The sequence below is a fragment of the Pithys albifrons genome, chromosome 14 (genome assembly GCF_047495875.1).
Source record: "Pithys albifrons albifrons isolate INPA30051 chromosome 14, PitAlb_v1, whole genome shotgun sequence".
NCBI classification, from domain to species: domain Eukaryota; kingdom Metazoa; phylum Chordata; class Aves; order Passeriformes; family Thamnophilidae; genus Pithys; species Pithys albifrons.
The window spans coordinates 5,191,386-5,211,145 of NC_092471.1; the positions used below are offsets into that span (position 1 = coordinate 5,191,386).

A 19,760-nucleotide genomic window follows, 5' to 3' on the forward strand; every position below is an offset into this window, starting at 1 on the left:
AACGTCCTTGAGCACTGAAGAGTTATACTGAACAAATTGTGCTACAGAGATTGGATTTAAAACTCTTCAATTTGTGTACAGAGATGTCAAGTAGTTGGAATTTATTCTCTATTTTCTCTGACTCTGGAATGACTGAGATTTTTCTTTCAGTTTAGATGCTGCTTAATACAGACAAATAGAGACAGCACAAAAACCCCCAAGATGTTCATTAAGGGTAACTGAAGAGAAGGAAAAGAAAGATGGAAAGAGACTTTGGACATGAGCTTGGAGTGACAGGACAAAGGGGAATGGCTTCAAACTGAAAGAGCACAGATTTAGGTTGGATATTAGGTGGAAATTCTTCCCTGTCCAATACTAGGAAGAAATTCCTCGCTGTGAGGGTGGGCAGGCCCTGGCACAGACTGCCCAGAGAAGCTCTGGATGCCTCATCCCTGGGAGTGTCCACGGCCAGGCTGGAGCAACCTGGGTCAGTGGGAGGTGTTCGTGCCCATGGCAGGGAGTTGGATCGAGACGACCCTCAAAGTCCCCTCGCAGCCCAAACCATGTTATTACTCCCAATCCGCCCCACCCTCAGTTCCGCTGAACCTCCCGGGCCGCTCCTGCGCATCCCCCTCAACCCCCGCGGCCTCCGCCATTTCCTGCCCGCCCTCCCCGCACTGCACAGGCGCGCGGCCCCCGCACATGCGCAGTGCGCGAGTGAGCGGCGGGTCCGGGGGAGGTGCCGGGGCCGCCCCGGGCGGGGGCGATGGGGCCGTGACCGAGCGGAGCGACATCGGCACCGGCACCATGGACGGGCACGGCGCTCCGGGCGCGGGAGGCGGCGGCGAGGAGCCACCAGGCTCCGGCAGGATGAACACGAAGCGGGGCGGGCGCCCCGCCGAAGAGGAGAGCCGGAACAAGCCCAAGCTGGTGAGCGCGGCCGCGGGGCGGGCACGGAACGGCCCCGCACGGGCACGGGCGGGCCCTCGGCGGGATGAGCTCTGGGTTAAAGCTCCACGGGGCTCTCCGGGACGGAGGCGCAGCCCCGGGAGCGGGGGGTGGTGGCCGAAGCCGGGAGCTCCCTGTGCCTGAACACAGCACAGCCCTGCCCGCCCTGCCCGGGGCACGGTACAGCCCTCCCTGCCCCGGGCACAGCCCGCCCTGCCCCGCAACCTCCGCTGTGCCCGAGCGAGAGAGCGCCCAGGGCGGGGCTGGGTCTCCCTGAACAATCCAGAACGCGGGGGATCGTGATGCGAACCACGTGCTTCCCTACGGAACTCCCCAGCTAGTGGGAACCTGATGCAGGGGGTCGTGTGCTTACCAGACGAGTTTTGGAAAGATCTGGCACGGCTTTGAACACAAACCCTCTTTAGCGCGGTGGAGTTTGCTATGCCTGTGATTTTTTGATTTTAAAGGAGGTATTTTTTACCTACAGACTTGATAAGTTGAAGCAAAGGTAGATTTCAAAGCCAACAGCACTGGATTGTATCACACTTTATAAATCCCATAGCACCAAACCCAGTTAAGATGACAGTGTTTACCCTCGATTGTTTACTTCTGTTACTTGTTCCCTACCCATTTTAACTCAGGTTACTTCTCTAGTCCAGTTGCAACAGTGTAGCAATTGCCCCTTCTTCTTGATTGGATTACTAGTTACAAACTTTATTTAATCTGTTGCAAGTGTTTTCAGGTGTTGGTAACATTTAAGTATCAAAGTGATCCTATCTGTGTTCCTGGGAGTAGAGCTTTGGGCTCCTCAGCCCAGGGACTGCGTTGTGGTTTTTTTTTTTTTTTGTCACCGAAACGAAGTTAGAAAGTGTGTGTTAAATTGGTAATGAAGGAGGCATAGAAAAGTTACTGCAACTTATAGTTGTTTCAGAGGAACGCTGACTTTAAGTGCACTTGTATTAAAAGTGGCAATAAATACTTGGCCAAAGATACCCAAACATGGTGTTTTATTTTGTTCCATGGTGTTATTGGAAACAAACTCATGTTTCCTTGCATAGGATAAACATAAACAATCTTTATGTAAACAACGTGATTGTTTCTGTTTATACTATCTCTACTATTTCCTGGCTAGAGTAGGTAAGAAGGCTTCTTGAAGGTTCCTGCAGGGAACTGATTTAAAATTCACACAGGAAAGTGCTTCTGTTGGAAGGTGTGGGCATAAGTTTGAATTTTGCTCTAGCAAAAGAGAACACTCTGTTCTGAAAGAAATATATAATTTGAAAAACCTGGGTGAAATAAGCTCAAAATTGAACAGAGCAGCTATTTCCATTGCATGTTCTATTCAGTTATTCTGGAATCACTACAGTAAACTTGTATTACTACATTTAGTGGAAAAATGAACATTATGTTAATATTTGACTTTATTTATGGTGGCGTGGTTTTGTTTCTTGAGGGGGTGGGTGATTGCAGTCCAGCAGCACCACGGATCAGAGCAGAGTTTGAATCAGATCCTCCTGAGAGATAGTTTTGCCCTGAGACAAGTCACTGACCTCTGATGATATAAATGAGTGAGTGGGTTGAATGGGAAAGCAGATTTTTTTACTCTGGACAGGATATACACAAAAACTATATAAAACTGACATGAAGAGTCATTTACTTCTGAGGAAGAAAAGAGATGGGATTCAGTGTGCTTTGAACTGAGTAGGTGTGAGTGAACAGCCAGGTTTATCAGTTATTGTCATGTGTTTGCAAGGGAAGAACAAGACTGGCATCAGGGAAAGGCTTAATTATATAGGAGAATAATCTTACTAAACTTTGCTGGCTTTAATTTTGAATGAGGAGTTGGTTCTGCTGAGGCTGGTTATATCTTGAGGTGCTTGGAGAGCAGCCTTACTTGTACCTCATCCCTGTTCTCTTCACTGTGCAAATGAGATGAAGGTGCATTTGGGACTCCTGGTAGAGAAGCCACACTATTTTTGCAAGTGCTGAGTTGTCACCGAGTTCACATACAAAGTTCTCAGAGTTGGGTGGGGACATTTTCTTGGTTCACCTTCAGAACCTACAATTCATCAAGTTTCAGTAGAGTTATAGAGATGAATCAACCTGCACTCTGTCATGTGTATAATTCAGGGAGCTCTGAGTGTGCTGACAGGAGCTTGTCTTTCCCAGAACTTATTTCACACATCCAGGGGAGTGCTGAGCAGGGGCCTGATGGGAGAGGGTGTGCAGCTACAAATAGCTGCACATATACATGTATTTTTGGTTCCTGCCATAGGAGCTGAAATTGGGCAAATCATTGGGAAGAAGTCTAGGGAAATTATTTTTATATCATACACTAAAAATGGCTCTAGGTGACAGGGAGCTGGGAAACTGAAGTCATTATCCCGAGGGAAGGGAAACTGGAATAGAAAGGTGGAAGTTTTTTGTTTCTTCTGTGCTTCATGTGCAACAGAGATGGGCAGTGGTGTTTGGCCTGCAGAAGTGTTGTGGTTTGTTTGGTTGGGTTTTTTGAAGGACTGAAGACTGATCAATGGCATTTATTCCTGATTCCCAGGAAGTAGGACTGGGCTGTCCAGAAAGGATCTGTGTTAGGAAAGAAAACAATAATTTAAATTATTTCTCCGTAAGATAACTGATGAATATGTACACACAAATGATTAGAGATGAGCTCTATCAGAACAGCTAATTCACTTATTTTCTGCTTTAGGTAATTTGGAGAGGCATTCAGGTTTCATACAATTTGTGACAGAACTGCATCATGAGAATTGAGTTCCAGTTTATACACAAGTGGTGCGTAAACTGGAGTATTCACTCTTAATTTTTCCTGTCTCAAGGACTGGAGGTGGGAATGAGTGCCTGGGGTTTTTTGTCATTATCTTTGTTTGCAATGAAACGGGCAGAAAATATCCAAATTGTTTTGGCAAACAATCATCTGGTCCTGTGCCAGCCCCGGGAACAGGCTGGCATGAGGTGGCAGTGAGCAGTTCCATGGGTTTGGCAATGTGCTTGTTTTGCTTGTTTAAAAGTGTGCTTGTTCTAGGAGGGGAAAGAGACTAAATTAAGGTTGTCAGGGAGATCGCTGGGATTCCTGTGTGAGTTAATGCTTAACTTAGATGTTGTTTGCTCTCCTCAGTACTTCAGTATGTAACTCTGTTGGGTACCTGGGAAATGGGAAGTGCTTGGCAGTGTCAGCTCTGCTGTGCTGTTGCTGTCACAGCTTACCAAGACCAAGGGCTCAGCAAGTTGATTATTTGTTTGATTGAGGAATTGAAGTCAGACTTTTTACAGAAGTTTACAGGGGAAGAATGGGAGACAGCATTAAAGGATGGTTAGGTGTTTTTTTTTTTTGCCAGAGACACTGGAATCACTGTTCTGGAGGTTTTCAAGTCCTGAAGCCTGGACAAAGTTTTTATCAGGCTGGTTTGAATTCAGTGTTGACCCTGCTTTATAGGCAGGAGTTTGGACTCCACTGAGAAAAGAATGAGATCCTTTCAAACATGTATGATTCTACGAGTCAGCACTTGAAAGGAAGTGTTATAACAGGATTTGTGGTGCTTTGGGAGTATTAGAACACTGTCTGACTAGAAATTAACATTGCCAGTGGTTTTTGGTGGTGTTTTTTAGTTAAAGTTAATAATATATGGAGTCAGTTTATTATTAGCAGAAGTGCATGTAGTGCCCAGTGCCGTTCCAAGGCACTCTCCATCACCCCCCAGCTCCCTGCAGGGCTGTGTGGAAGCTGTTCTGTGACAGATACTCCACGTGGCTACAAACTAAATTTGTGAAAGAGTCTGTCTTCTTAGTGTGATCCTGTCTTTAAAAGTAGATTAGGAGAAAGATGTTGTGTAACATGAAAAACAAATTGTTAGGGGAAAGAGAGATCTTACTTAATTTGAGAGCAAGTGGATTTGGTGATTTACCCAACACAGAGCAACTTGTATTTTGTTTTAGAAGCAGAACTTGTTTGTGCTTAATACTGAGGTCTTTTAAACCCTGTGAGCTTTGAGATGAATCCAAAGCTGTGAAGATTCTGACTAATGTGTCATAAGCTGGAATCAAAGAGTGGAATAAAAGCTTTTAAACAGAAGTAAACTTGGGAAGAGTTTTCCCATCCATGTTGCTCCACCCAAATCAGTGCAGGAGTTAAGGAGTGATTTGTGTGTCTCAGTCCCTGTCAGACAGGCTGGGTGCTGCAGGCCCTACAAAAAGCTGTGAGCTTTCACACATGACTCGTTTAGGTATCTGCACGCTGCACACGTGAACTGTGACTCAGGTTGAGCAGAGATTTTTGGCAAACAAGTCACTTGTACAATGTTTGAGGTCATAGTGTCTCTGAGTGAAATCAGTGCATGCCTGCAGAGGATTCTTGCACTGAAATGCTCGTGTTCTGGAAGGCTCTTGGTCTCACTAGATCAAAGTCAAGATATTTCAGCCAGTGAAGTTATTTAAGATGTAAACATTACTGAAGAGTAAAATGAGTGTCTTGGGAAGCTGAGGTTTGTTCTGAGCAGGCCCTGCTGCTGGCTCGGCGTGGCAGGGCACGCTCAGTGCTGATATTTAGGTGAATGCTGTAGCTTTTAATGGGAGTTGACACTGACACTGTTTAAATGAGGTGATAGAGACAGTGATAAGCCTCTCTGCCTGTGGTAATTAAACTTCCTGAACTACTCCTTGTAAGACAAAACTGTAGAGCTCTTCTGTACAACACAGGAAGCTTTGCAAACAAAGCAGGTTCCACCTTGGCAAAGTGAGAGGCAATTGTGAGAACTGACAGTGTGCATGTCAAATGGAAGTGATGGTTTCTGAGACTTTTAAGCACTGTGGTGCCAAATATCCAAGTGTTTGAGGATGAACGTTTGTTTTTGTATCACTTGTAAGCTTGTAAGGCTTGCTAATGACACTGGCATTGCTGGTGACCCAGTAGAAGGAAAAGAGAGGCTTAAAAGCTTCGGGTGGGATACAAACTGACTTCATATTTTCTGCATCAGTTGCAGTTCTTTAGAGGTCATCAGCAAGGGCAAATAACTTCTCTCTATTTCTTTTCATCCCTGTCCAAGTGTAGAGTAGAACAAGTGGTGGTGGTTGGTGCTGCTGAAGCAACTGGCAATTTCAGTTGGTTATTCATCAGTTTACTTATTCAACCTTAAAACCACAAGAAGTTAGGAAATTACTAAAATGAATGTTTTTATGCACTTCCTTGCAACATGACCATTCTTTAAATTCAGGGGGTTTTTTATAATTTAGTAACTTTGCTTTGGAGGATTTTTTTAAGAAGGGCTATGATGGTAGAGCAGATAATTTTGAGAGATCAACAGTTGAAAGACTTTCTTTAGTTTCTGTGTAGCAGTTGATTAAGTACCAGGTAGACAAAGCTGACTTGTCTTAAACTTGCATATTATGTTTTTATCAAACTGATCTTTTACTTCAGTTCTTGTGAATCAAGTGGCTTTTTGCTGCAGTATCAGTGGAGTGAGCACCTGGAGGACTCCCACTTTCACGTGTAACTTCCTAACAAGTAGCTAAGTAGAATGTTGCCTGACAAAGTAGTACTAACAGTCTGCAAGGCAAATATGTGCTTGTTAGCTATGAATTAATTGTATGGGATAAAGGGGTGACAGTTAAAGAATTGGCTTTTCTGATGGAGCAGTACAGGTTTAAACACTCTCCATACTCTCCCTGGTGCTCTACTAAAATAAATTCTGTATGTCAGCATGATGAAGGTCATGAAAATGAATCAGTCAAAGCCAAACCTTTGCTATTTGCTCTTCTTTGGACATTTGCTACAATTAATAAGACTAGAGTTAAGAACTCTTCCTTTTGTATTGATTTGTTTAAAGTTCCTCCACCAGTACCATGAAATTGTGTCTGGTTTTGAGCCTTCTTGTGACAGATGTTTATTTGGATGTGGTGTGAAAGCATCACAGATCTGAAAAGGATCTGCTGTGGCAATTAAATTATATTGTAACATACGTCATGATATAGATAATCTGATTTATAGAGACTGAGAAATTCCTTGGAAGTTCAGTGCTAGACTAAGCCACACATAGGAATTTTATGGTTTGCTACAGCTCCTGAAGGTCTTCAGTCCACCTGGGTGTGGTGATATTTGGCCTAAAGGTGTAGTGCATTTGTAATGTCACCACACCTTCTCTGTTATACAAGACAGAAATATTCTGAATATCTAGTAGGTGTGAGCTCTTCCTGTGCAAACAGAAAACTGTCTCCCAGGATGTTGGGAGAAGAGGAATTTCAAGGTGATGCATTTGACGGGTGGCATTTTTGTGAGGTTCCCTTTTTGGTCCTTCTGGTGATCCTCAGAGTAAATCACTGGAGGCAAATTGGTATTGGAGAAAGTATTAGGTGTGGTGAATGTGTGACGTGTTTGCTGCAAGTGTTCTTTACATAGTGTTACTAAAAATATTTTCAATTTCTACTTTCTAATATTTAAGTGTTTAAACTAGTTTTAAAAGTGCAGAATGTAAGTATAAAAGATACTGATTAAAAAACCCCTGTAATTTGAAGGAATCCTGCCTTCTATTCCTCAGTGATTTGTGTGAGTGGGTAAAAATAAATATTTTCTTAACACACATACTCTTACTGCTCTGCTACTTATAGTGGAAACATGACGTTTTCTTTTTATAACAAGACCCCATTAAAATATTTAGTTTATGCTTTTATTTGAGAATAAATACAGGAGAACTTGCTTGAGCAATGTGGAACTTTGAGCACTGCTACCTCGTAGTTTAAAACAAAATTTCTAAACAAAACAGTTTGAGACAGTTGGGGTTTAGTGCTGTGGAATCCCAGCAGCTGGAGCTGTGGAACTGAGGCTCTGCAGGCAGCAAAGCAGCAGCTGCAGCTTTAGGTAGAATCAGTTGTGTTGGAAGAGACCTCTGAGATCATCAGGTCCAACCCTTGATCCAACCCCACTTTGATTACCAGGTCATGGCACTCAGTGCCACGTCCAGTCTCATCTTAAAAACCTCCAGGGTGACAGAATCCACCCACTCTCTGGGCAGCCCATTCCAGTGCCAGACCACTCTCTCTGTAAAGAACTTCTTCCTGATATCCAGCCTAAAGCTCCCCTGGCAGAGCTTAAGCCCCTGCCCTCTTGTCCTGCTGTTGGTTGCCTGAGAGAAGAGAACAATCCCCACCTGGCTACAACATCCCTTCAGCTGCTGGAGGCCCAGCTGCTGGGGGCAGGTTGGCTTGAAGGTGCACAGGCTTGTTCTCTCCTGTTTCTTTATTCAGGGATTAGCCAGTCAAACATTAATAACTTTGTCCTGGATGGGATCACAGCAACAAAAGTCCATCAAACTACATGTGCAGACAACAGGATGAGAAGAAATAACCAGAGACATTAAATGTTCTGTGGACACCTTTCTGTCACAGCGAGTGGGTTACGTGTTCACCAGCAGCTCTGGATCAGTTTGTGTTGGTTGAACAAGACAAAATAAGTACTTTGTCATGAAAAATGTTCATTCTGCACTTAATTATTCGTTCTTGCTATGGTAAGAGTTAATAGTGGTTGTTATAATGACCTTTAAAGATGCCTGAGGTTTTGTGCTTTTTAATGAGAGTAGCTTTGTGAGGAACAAACACGAAGCCAACATCAGATTCATTAGATTCTGGTCTCCTAATAACAGAATAGCAAGAGTAGTTCATTCTTATGTAGAGTATCCCATTTTCCTGTCTGCATTTTTGTTCTTCATCTTCTTTCTCTTGCTGTGAATTATTTTGATATCTATCAAGTTTAAGTAACTTCTGAAAGAATTCAGCTTCATAATGGAACTGTGCTGGATGTTTGCATTTGTAATTATATGAGTGCACAAGTAGATGAGAACTTGACAGTTACTAATATTGAAGTGGTTACCTGTTCCAGTGGCATTAGAACAGGTAAAAATTTGGATAAAGAAAAAAGACAACAGGGGACCAGGCTAAGCATATACACAGGTGCCTTATATATTTTATTTGTTGTGCCAGCCACATTTAAAGGGTAAATTAAAACGAAAATGCTTGAGTGCAAAACCTGAAGCTCAAAGGGTACAGCCATGCTAGATGGCCAAGTTCCAGAGGTGGCACATAAACATTAACTGAGATCCTTCAGTCTGTGCCTTCCCTCTTTGTAAGCCACACAGTGGCATTCATTGGTATCTGATTTTGTACACACTGAAGTCAAATCTACATACAGTCATGAATTCACAGCAGTGAATTTTCATTTTCATTCTCCAGCTTGTTACAGCGTGATGGGGACATTCCCAAACTGGAAAGGTTGAGTACAGCACAAGGCTTTGGTAAAATTTCTGCCTGTAAACCAGATAAGCAATTTTCATTTTTGTATTTTACAAATATGCATTCACCTTTGAACTTCAGACAAAGCTTGGGTAGGTAGGACAGGCTTCCTAAATCCACTGAGGTACTTTATAGTATTCTTTGATTCAAACTAATTCCTGAATGATTTATAAGATAAACAGTAATCCCATCAGGTAACATTTGATATTTGAAAACAATTGTTTTGGCAATTTATGGGCAAACCTTTACAAAATTTGTGTGGTTGTTCTGGGGTAACCAAAGCACTTATGCCACTTATAGATTAAGGTAAACCATCTTTTTTCCCCCTTTTCTCCTTTAGCAGAATATAACAAATTCTCCTTAACATATTGCAAGCTTCTGGATTCCTCTTACTTCTTAACAGGGATACTCACCTGTACTGTCAAATGATACCATAGCCTTCCTCATTATTGTGTACAATAAATTTCCTCTCTATTCACTTGCTGCTTCATTTCCTACTTCCCTGAAGGACAATTAATCTTTTCAGGAATCTGTTATAAACAGGAAAGAATAGGAAAGGAACAGAAAGCCTTTGTATGTAACACAGCAGCTATAAATTCAATTTAACCCAATATTCTTTGACTATTGAATTACATTATGGTGGAAATTATTCCATCTTTAATTTCTGTTCTTCAAGGAGAAGCCAAAGTTCCCTGCTATGACAGTAGCACTGCTCATTTTTCCAAATTTTACCATCACATCCTTTATTATTAAAGGAGAAAAAAAAGACTTTACCTTTTTTTTTGGTAATGTAGGGCTCAAATACTGCTCTGATAAAGTACTTACTCTTTGCTAGTAAGTCTGTGTCTTGGAAGACAGACAACATTATTCTAAGAAGTTGTTGTCATGATCCCTGTGACTGTGTTCCAAGTCTGCTGGGTACAGACAAGATGAATAGTCTTCACAAGTAATTCCAGCTCCCTTGGCTCACTGTGTCCCTTCTGCTGCCAGTTTGTTTGTGGAGTGTGTTTTGGTTGCTTGGATTTTGTAGGGGTTTTCTTACTACTTACAAAACAACACAAACTCAGCAAATACACATTCTCACTTTCTCAAAGTCTGTCAGAAGTAAAATACTCCATTTTTAAGGAACTGCCCAGTATCCAATTAAGTTCTGTTGCAACTTGCTATTGGTGTTTGCTTTATTTTTAAGTATATCAACTCTCCCAACAGATTTGTTCTGCCAGTTTTAACTTCTCAAATGATAGCAGAAAAAAATCCAAATGGACTGTGACATTTATTTCAGGGTTTACTTTACCCACAAGATCAAGAGTTATTCTACAGAACGACCAGTATGCAGTTAAGAATCTTCCCCAAACTGTCTTTGCATACAACAAGAAAAGTACACAGAACCCGAGTCTGTCCCTGTGCAGGGGTATGAGCTGTATTTGCATGAGCTGTCAGAGAGGAAGCAAGTAAGCAGGAATGGAAAAACATTGTGCACAAGTCTTCAAGTAAAGAAATTTCTCCAAGTAGTTTCTGCTTCATTTTTCAGAATGATTTCAAACCAGCTGTCTCACTCTCCAGTCAGCTGGTCACTGCTCCTCCTGAAAGAAAAGACTTGGGTTTCAACAGAAGATTAATCCCAGATTCAGAGTAGTTAAAAGGGTAAAAACTATGATTGCACTTCAGTAAAAGTGAAGTGAATCTTGTCACAATAAGAAAAAGGCATCTCTCTTGAGGAAGTGAGGTATGAAAGGAGGAGGCCTGTCCTCACTACTCTTAATTGTCCAAACTTAGGAGCTTTAGAGCAGCTTTTTCTGTCTCAGCAGCTCCACGGTGTGTCTGAATGAAAAGATCAACCACTTGCACTCTGGAGAGCCCAGAGAAAGGGAGGCACGAGCAGCAATTTGGTGCACGTCAAGTGTTGCTTTCCAGCAAAACTGGCTTTGTGCTGCTGCTCTGATGAGAGCAAAGAGCTCCAACCCACTGCTTGTATCTAAGCATAAAATTGAGATAAAATCTGCACTTACTATGTCAGAAATTGTTTTGACATAGTTTCTCCAGTTTAACTGTTCCAGAGTCTTTCAAATGTACTTCCCACTAATATTATACCAAAAAAGCAAATGCCAAGTTCCCTAAAAACTCTGAGCCCTGAAGTCAAACAACTGCATTTTTAAAAATCAGCAGCAGAGTTGCAGGGCTGAACGTGGCCCTGACAGGCACATTGCCAGGAGGGCAGTGGGCACAGGGGGAGCACAGACACCATCCAGTTCTTCCACTGCCACACTGCTCTGGCTTCATTTTTAATTAAGTCCCAGAAGTTGATCCAATGATTATTCAAGTAACTAGTTTAGCAAGTGATCTCAGTCTATTTTCCTAGGAAAATCCACTTTTTAATTTTTTCCCAAACCCACAGATTCATTTGCTGTAAGTGCAGGAAACAGAATATGCTGACACTGCCAGTCAGTCCTGCCCAGTGCCTGTACAGCAGGAACCACTTGGACAGATGGATTCTTCTCTGATAAAGTGTATCTGACACTTTTTAAAGGCACCAAATATATGCACAGAAAGCTACAAAGAATTTTTTTTAGCTTATTCCAATGCACTCCTAATCTACTAGCATTTTACTAAAGGAAGCTTAGGAGGTGCAGCTTTTAAAATAAGCTTTGTTACCAAGCAAAGCATAAATCATAATTGGCACTCAGCTATCTGAATCCTGTTTTTTTTTTTTCTTTTTTAAATACAATGTTCTTTAGGAAAGACCATTAAAGGCTCCATTACTAAGATTATTAGATTTGAAAGTGAAATTATTTAAGCCCAAAGTAAATGCACTGCTAGACTGCAGGTGACCCAAAATGTATATGGGAACAGTATATGCTTAGCCTGATGTTTCAAATGCATGCAAAGTGTAATTCCTGTCCTTATTTCCCCATTTACAGTGACAGCTGGTACAGTCCCATGTGCTGTCTTCATACTGTCAAAGATGGTTTTCTTTTTTTGTGTCTCTGCGCAAATCTCTACCTGTTGTAGTGCAGCTGAGACTGCCTGGAACATGTGAGGGCTCCCTGGAGGTACAAGGAGTTTGTGTGTAAAAACTGTATCCATTTCTGTTGCTACACTTATTTTATAGAGATTTGCTAGAATGTTGAAAGTGGAAGTTTCTTAATTAGCCCTCTTTGGGCTTCTGTGAAGTTTTGTACCTCCTTACTTTCGTGAGTCATGGTTAGTGTTTTTTTTAGTTTGGGTTTCTTTTTTTTTTTTTTGGTGGTGGGGGGGATGGCAAGTGTTGTTTGTTTACTGGGGTTTTTTGGTGGTTTGGTTTGTTGGGTTTTTTAAGATGTGTCCTTTAAAACCTTGTGTTGGTTAATGGTTATGCAATGCCACACACATTTCTGAGCAGGTAGAATTTTTCAATACAAACGGAGGCAACAGACTAAAAGGGGTTTAAATCTTTCTTCTAAGGGCAGGGTTTGCCATGCCTCTTAACCTTTGTAAAGATCTTGATTAGTTAAATATTTATTAGAATGTTAAACCTGCACATTGACACCAGTAAGCTGGTATGCACTTCACCAAAGCAGGATTGCAGCTTGTTTGTTGTGAAATTTATGAATGGAGTTGTGACTCAGCTATTTCAAAAGTCTAGTTTGTGAAAGTTTTAACTAATAAACTGTTGCTTGATAGTTTTAACTGGGGAATTTAAAAGCTGTGAAGTGTCCTGGAGAGAGTGTTATACTGTATGGGACATTTTTTCAAATGCTCCAATAAAATCCTGTCCTGCAGGATCAATATATATCAAAACACAAACCAGATCCTGACTGTGCCAGGTGCTGTATGAACTCCCCAGTTCTGTAGCACAACTGATACAAACCCTGCTGGTCCTGGGCTGCCTTGCTGGGAACTTCTCTGATGTGATTGGTGCAGAGACTTGATGGAGAATGTTTGGACTCCAGAAGCAGCTCTGGAAAATGCCAAAACTTACTTTATTTTTGTCTGCACTGGCTAATATGAGACCTGCCTCTTCTAACAGGGTTCTTGAAAATGTTTCTGCGGTTGTCCAGTCTGATGTCCCTGTTCTGCTGCCACCCTTGTCCTGTGTCTCACAACCAGCAATTTTGTTGGCTTAGACCAACATGGAACTGCAGCTTTTGGAAGAGGCTTTTAGTTTTGCTCTGATTTGGAAAGCTTATAAATGAACTCCAATAAGTTATTTTCTGAATCAAACTTTTCATAACAGTAATGGCAGTTTGAGGTACAAATAAGAAAACTGTGTTAGTTGAATTGTCTTAACACCTTTGTATCTTCAGTTGCGAATCTGATGAAATTAAGGCTTTGTTTACGGTGTTTTAATTTTTTTTTTCAACTTCTGAATTAATTTGCTCTGTGGTAAAGGCTTCAAGCAGGCTTTGAAGCAATCTGAAAGAATGCAATTTTGTGAGCAGTCCTTTCCTGTTTGGAGTGTTACAGTGATCTGCCAGTCAGACAAAAATGAGGAAGCTGTTTGTTCCCCTCAACCTCCATTTTCAGTCAGAACAGACTTTAGGGTCTCTCGTTCCCCTTGTACAGAGACACCATGTGGAGGTGGCCTTTTCCCTCATTCCTTGAGGATCAGGTGATGGTATTTGTGAGGGCGAGTGTCCAATATGATTCCCGTTCCTCGGCGTGTTTCCGCTCCCCCCTGTTTGGGAGCTGAGGCATCTCCCAGGGCTGCGGCTCAAGGACTGGTGCCCTCTGCTGTTCGTGACTCACCAACCGGAGTGACCCTCGGCCTTTATTTAGCACGAGGAATCATTCGAGATGGTCACTCTCTTCGGGGGGAAAATAGTAGAGGGATTAGGAAAATGAGGCGGCTCCCAGTCGGGATGTGGCTGCCACCCTGCAGGGCACAGCACTGACCTGGTGCTGCCAACCTGACCAAAGCTCTGACTGATTGGGCACTGCTGTGAGGGGTTAATGTGCTCCTGGTACAACCCCAGGGAAGGTTTACCTTCCTGTTTGGGTTTGAGATGAAGCCTTAGTTTAAAAATTTAAATAGTGCATGTTTAAGGAGTTTGTGAAGCAAACAGCTGCAAGGCAAACAAGATTTTTCCATATGGTGTCATATAGACCTAATGTAAATGTACAACAATATCAACAATTACTCACCTCAACTATCTTTGAGACAGCAGATGAGTTGCAACAGTCATTCCAGGTGGTTTTTTTTTTAATTGTCCTTGAAGTGGGAAAGATATTACACTAAGGCACACATTTGGTGAATTGTATTTTTACTAGTTTTAATAGTAACATCAGATATACTTCATCATGGATAAAGATCATGAAAGGCCTAAAAGAGTGTGTAGTTCCAATTTCTGCACATCAGCTTGTATGATTCTGGTATCTTTTCACAATTTCCTAGGTGTCTTTTTAGATTTCATTACAAAATGGAATGCATTAACAGATGGTTAAATTGTCTAATGGGAACATTGTTCATTCTCTGAACTGAAGAACAGAGGTTGTAGGAGTGAATTCTGTTTTGTGCCTGTAACACCTACATTTAAGTTGCAGACAACTTTTTGCACTTCAGGTATTAACCAGGTTTACTTTTCATCCCTTTAAACTCCTGTGGTTCAGGCACTCACGGGAAGTTTTTCCCTTCCTGGTTGGATGCAAATGTGTTTGCAGGCAGTTAAAAACCACCTGTCCTTGAGAGAAACTTCACCATGGCTTTTGCAGGTCTTGAAGTCGAGGTAACTTTTAGAAAACAGTCATACCATCTGGATTTTAAAAAACCCCATGAGAGTGAAGAGGTCAAGTTTCTGTTTGCTACCCCTAGAAAATGAGCTTTTCTCAGAGCAGCTGAAGCTGCTCCCTGAGGTTGGATCTGTGTGCAGAGGCTGATGCTGCAGCACTCCATGGTGTGCCTGGGCAGTGGAGGGAAAATTGCTAAGTTAAGAAGTTGTCCATCTGATCATTGTTTCATGGTACTTGTGGGGAACTGAGAGTTACTTCTGATTTTATTTTTGTGGTGGAAGTGAGTCTTGAGTGTAATAATTAAGAACATGGCAAAGTAGTAATTAAATATAATTGTAAGATCAAACAACCCATGTAAATGCATCTCACTTTAAAATTCATGGCCAGCTCAAGTGATCTGGAAGGTTTTAGTAATACACAAGTTGGAAAAAAGATGGAAAGAAAAGTAGACTTGCTGTGAGTTCTGCGTTAAAAGTTGATGCAATCAGCTGAAGTAATTTAATTCTGTCAATGTGACATTGTTGCTGCTGGACCCCAAATTGAGCTTGTGTGAGGAAATAGTGATTTCTGTACCAAGAAATGTAATGAACTGTGTCTATATTTCTATTGTTTTCACGTGCAAGATTCCAATTACTCTGGATGATAACATGGCTGAGACTGGCCTTTTAAAATACAAGAATTGTCTGGTGCAGTTGCATTAGTGTGTGCTGTGATTTTTTTGTGCCTCAGTGATCTGTCTGTACTAATGCAAGTACCAGATGTGTAGAGTAAACTGTAAAATTGGGAAGAGTAAATAGACTGGAAAGGATGTGTTTAAAAGGGAGAAACTCCGTCACTTAAGTCTTCTAAGTAAAGAAATAAGTAAATCAGGAGAAAATAGCTCTTTGGTGTAGATGCTGAAGAATTTCTGCGGTCTATGTTGATATTAAAACCAGAGATGATATGCTGGTGGCTTAAATTGTATGTGTGTTTATACATATAGATATTAATTTGATACCTCTTATCTGTGAGTGTTTAATAATAGAAATTTTTGCAAAGCCTTTTCCTTTGGTTTGATTCTCAAACCAGGGAGTTGGTGTCTTTAACAAGCTAGAGAAATGTCGATTGCTTTTTGTCTTGTGTTGCTCTGCTGTCTCATAGATGGCTGATAGAATAATGCTGGAGGACTACAAAATCCACAATATCTTAAACTTTCTTCTAGGGAGGTAAACTACTTTTGGTTTATGTTCTGAAATCAGACTGGAAGTGTGATTTCTTTGTTAGTATAAGAGATTGTCAAAATACTGTGAGATTCTGCAGGTACATGACTGCCTCTGCTTTGCCTCCAGCTACTTGCAGTTTCTCTCCTACCTGTTAAATGTGCTGCTTATCTGGAGTAGCTGCTGGCAGCAGTGTAGCTTTTGCACCATGAGGATATCTGGGAAGAGTGCTTGAGGTGTCTGAAAAAGTGCTGTGTGGTATCTTGTTTTAGTATTCTGTATTTTGCCCAGAGGAGTTTGAGTGACAAATGCAATATAAGTGTAGAGATGGGGTAGATTATCCTGTGCCAGGTTCAGGGAGAGATTGACAGTACTTAAATGAGATGGGAAAAAAAATTCTAGTACAAGTAACTGCTAAAACAGATACAGAGTTTTAGAACTTCTTGCTTGCATGGTTGTCTCTGAGGTTGAAATCATGGTTAGGCTTTACTTCATTTTGCTCAGTAATCTTAATTAAACAGAAAAGGTCTATTTACCAGAGTGTGGAAATCTTAGTTTTGATTTCAGGATTATAAACTCCAAACTAAGTCCAGGTAGTGAATATACAGGAGAGGTGTAAGGAAGAGCACTGAGCTGTGGCTGTTTGGGAGCTGAAGGATTGGTGTGAACATCTGGACGTACAGATGTCTGTGCGGGGCCAGGCTGAGGTGCAGTTTGTCCACAGCAGCCCATGTGGTGCTGCATCCTGGATTCGTGGCCAAAGCAGCGTTGGTAGAACACCCAGTGCTTCAACTGGGGCTGAGCATCCATCCCTTCCCAGTGTTAGGGCCTGCTGCTTCCAGTCTGGTCACACCCAGGGACAGGGTGGATGGTCTGCAGGCTGGGGGCAAACAGCCAGGACAGTTGAGCCACAGTGACCAAAGAGATATTCCAACCATGTAACATCATGTTCCACAATAAGTCCAGGGCTGTGGCGTAGGGAGGAGGAGTTTCTTCCAAATGAGCAGCTGCTCAGGAGCTGGGCAGGCATGATAGCTTTACATCATTTGTTTCTTTATTTTATTTTTCCCTTCACTTAATAAACTGTGTTTATATCACAATCATTAAGTTTGTCCTGCTATTGTACTTCCGATTCTCCACATGAACCTGCAAGTGGCTCTGTGGGGTCTGACCTGCCAGCCAAGGGCCCCCCACACTGCCCCATGGACTTCTGAAAGCTTCTTGAATTCTGCCCTTTCATGAGTCCCAGACCTTAATTTCCTATTCATGACTGCTTTTTGCAAAGTGAGCAAAGTTCATGAACTGAAAGCTTCCTTGATGGTCATTATTGATATTGGTGTGCAAGATGGGTGGGCTTTTTTGGCCATGAATAAAAATGTAACACTGATGATTTCTGTCAGGGAGATTTTCCTGCTGTTAAGGAAGAAGTAAGTGGGTAAAAAGGGAGGAGAGATGGTAGTGAGTGGTTTGTGAATCACCAGTTCAGTGACTTTAACCAGTTCATCTACCAATTGACATTACTCAGTCTTAAGGAGAAGTTGGCAGAAAGCTCCACAAACTTGGGCACAGGAAATTTTCCTCAACTCTGAGTCTCAGAAATGGTCAGAACTGAGAATGTCACATAACTCTGCTGACACAGTTTGAAGTCCAGGAGTCCGTGTTTGTTTTGGAAAGCCTTCTAAGAGACCTTGCTGCATCTTTATGCAATAGTGGCAGTGCAGGCTTCAGGTTCATGAATTAAATAGTCAAAAGACAAGGTGCGATGGGGAGCAAGCTTGTTTTTTCACAGAAAATACAGTGTATTCTGTGTTCATGTAGTTGTGCTAAGACACATAGTAACATTTCAAATGCTTTTAAATGTTTGAATAGATGAAATACAGATCTCTTTATTCTGAAGCAGTAGGTAACACTATCTTTTTTTCTTTGATTTGTGTGTGTTTTTTTTTTTAATAGAATATTCAAATAAAAACTTTGGCAGATGATGTGGTAAGGTCTTTGTAGCATCTTAATTTGCAATGGTAACTCCACGCTGCATGCTACTTTACTTCAAATATTGTGGACAGAACATATTCTTATAAGGATATTAAACACTTTGTTTCAGAAAATTGAGTGACTATTCTTAATTTTTAGTTACTGTTGAGGAAGATTAATTGTGATTTCTATTTGAAGAAACTTCCTTAAGCACATTCAAAATACTTCAGTAATACTGTGGATGTGTTGAAACTGTTACTGAGCAGTTCAAGTGTTATTTCTCTTGACCTTCTCTTTAACAGTAAAGGATCTGCAGTGGTTCTTCAGAGTTAATGGCCACAGGATTCAAGTGGAACCATTCTGGGTGATCAGTGTGTGCTGAATGCCAAACAATAGCTTTGAATTCAGGAGCACTGACTTTTTAAAGCAAATACTTTGAAACCTGTTGCAAAGTATTTTTGCAGAACCTTATATCAAAATTGATGTCATTAAAATTAAAAACATGTATTACATATATGTAATACTTAAGCCACATTTGGTATTCTACATTAATGGTTTTCTACATGTCAGAAATGAGGAAATTTTGCCCAGTAATCATGTAGAAGATGAATTTGTGGCTTCAAAGTGATCTCACCATTGCAATCTCATTAAACAAATTTGTTGTTAATAACTTATACTTGAAACAGATCACAGTATGGTGAAATAACTTTTTGTGACTGCAGAATGGGATTTTTTAAGTAAGTGAACAGTTAAACTGCACTTGATGTATTTTGGCTAAATTTGGATATTGCCTTTCAGGCATTATGTCCTATCCTTGGCCTTTTCACTATGTCCTGATTTTAGTTTCCAAAAACATAATTTAAGCTGTTCTAATAGGGCAAAAAAGAGATTAAAGCAATATTCTTGCCTTGTTAAAGACATCAAGTGTATATCCTTGTAGGTGCTGTGTTTCTGTCCACAAGTGTAAGATTTCTAAGGAAGAAGAAAACCCACCCCACCCTCCCCTCAAAAAAACACAAAACCCCTCAGAAGAGCTCAAAAGAATTTCAAAGGGGAATGCAGCTTATCTAGGGATACTCTCCTTCAAAAATTGAAAGTGATCTTCTAGGAGGTCAAAAATAACAATGAAAAAATCAACAATAAAAACCAGGAAAAAGAAACAAAGCAATGACAGAAAAAGAAAGAATCTGTCTTCCCTGTGCTCCACAGCACTTGCTCAAATTTCTCCACTCTGGACTCACTAATCTAAAATGAATCAGAATTTTTAGAAGTGAAATACTCCATTAAGGTTGTGACACCTCTCAGAGGTTCTGTAATTACAGCAAATACGGATTTGGGTTTCCATGTTTTCATGGAGATGATAATAACTCCTATGAACGATCCTGGTAACCCTACATAAGCTGCTGGTAGATGGAAGCACATCTTTATAAGGCTGTTCAGTGCCTGGAACAAAACCAGGAGTATTTGTTGATGCAAACAGTTAATTGAGAAAAATTGCTATAAGCATAATGTTCTCAAAATGAGCATATATGTACATACACACACACACACAAATATATATAGGAAGTTGAAACAGATATTAAATAAAAAAATTTGGACTCTATTTGGAATAGAGTTATTTTTAAAAAATAAAGTAATAAATGGCCTTATAAGGAAGGTGCTCTT

At 41.1% G+C, this 19,760-nt stretch overlaps 1 protein-coding gene across 5 annotated transcripts in view; it reads left to right on the forward strand.

Moving 5' to 3' along the window:
* Positions 1-697: 697 nt before the first annotated feature.
* DIAPH2 (diaphanous related formin 2) overlaps positions 698-19,760 on the forward strand; it is a 197,873-nt gene continuing 178,810 nt past the window's right edge. For 3 of the 5 annotated variants that reach the window (XM_071569711.1, XM_071569712.1, XM_071569714.1), the window contains exons 1-2: positions 698-909; positions 18,078-18,110. In XM_071569711.1, coding sequence (XP_071425812.1) covers positions 787-909; positions 18,078-18,110 — 156 coding nt within the window. In that variant the 5' untranslated portion in view covers positions 698-786. The other 2 variants (XM_071569713.1, XM_071569715.1) reach the window with 2 other exon arrangements.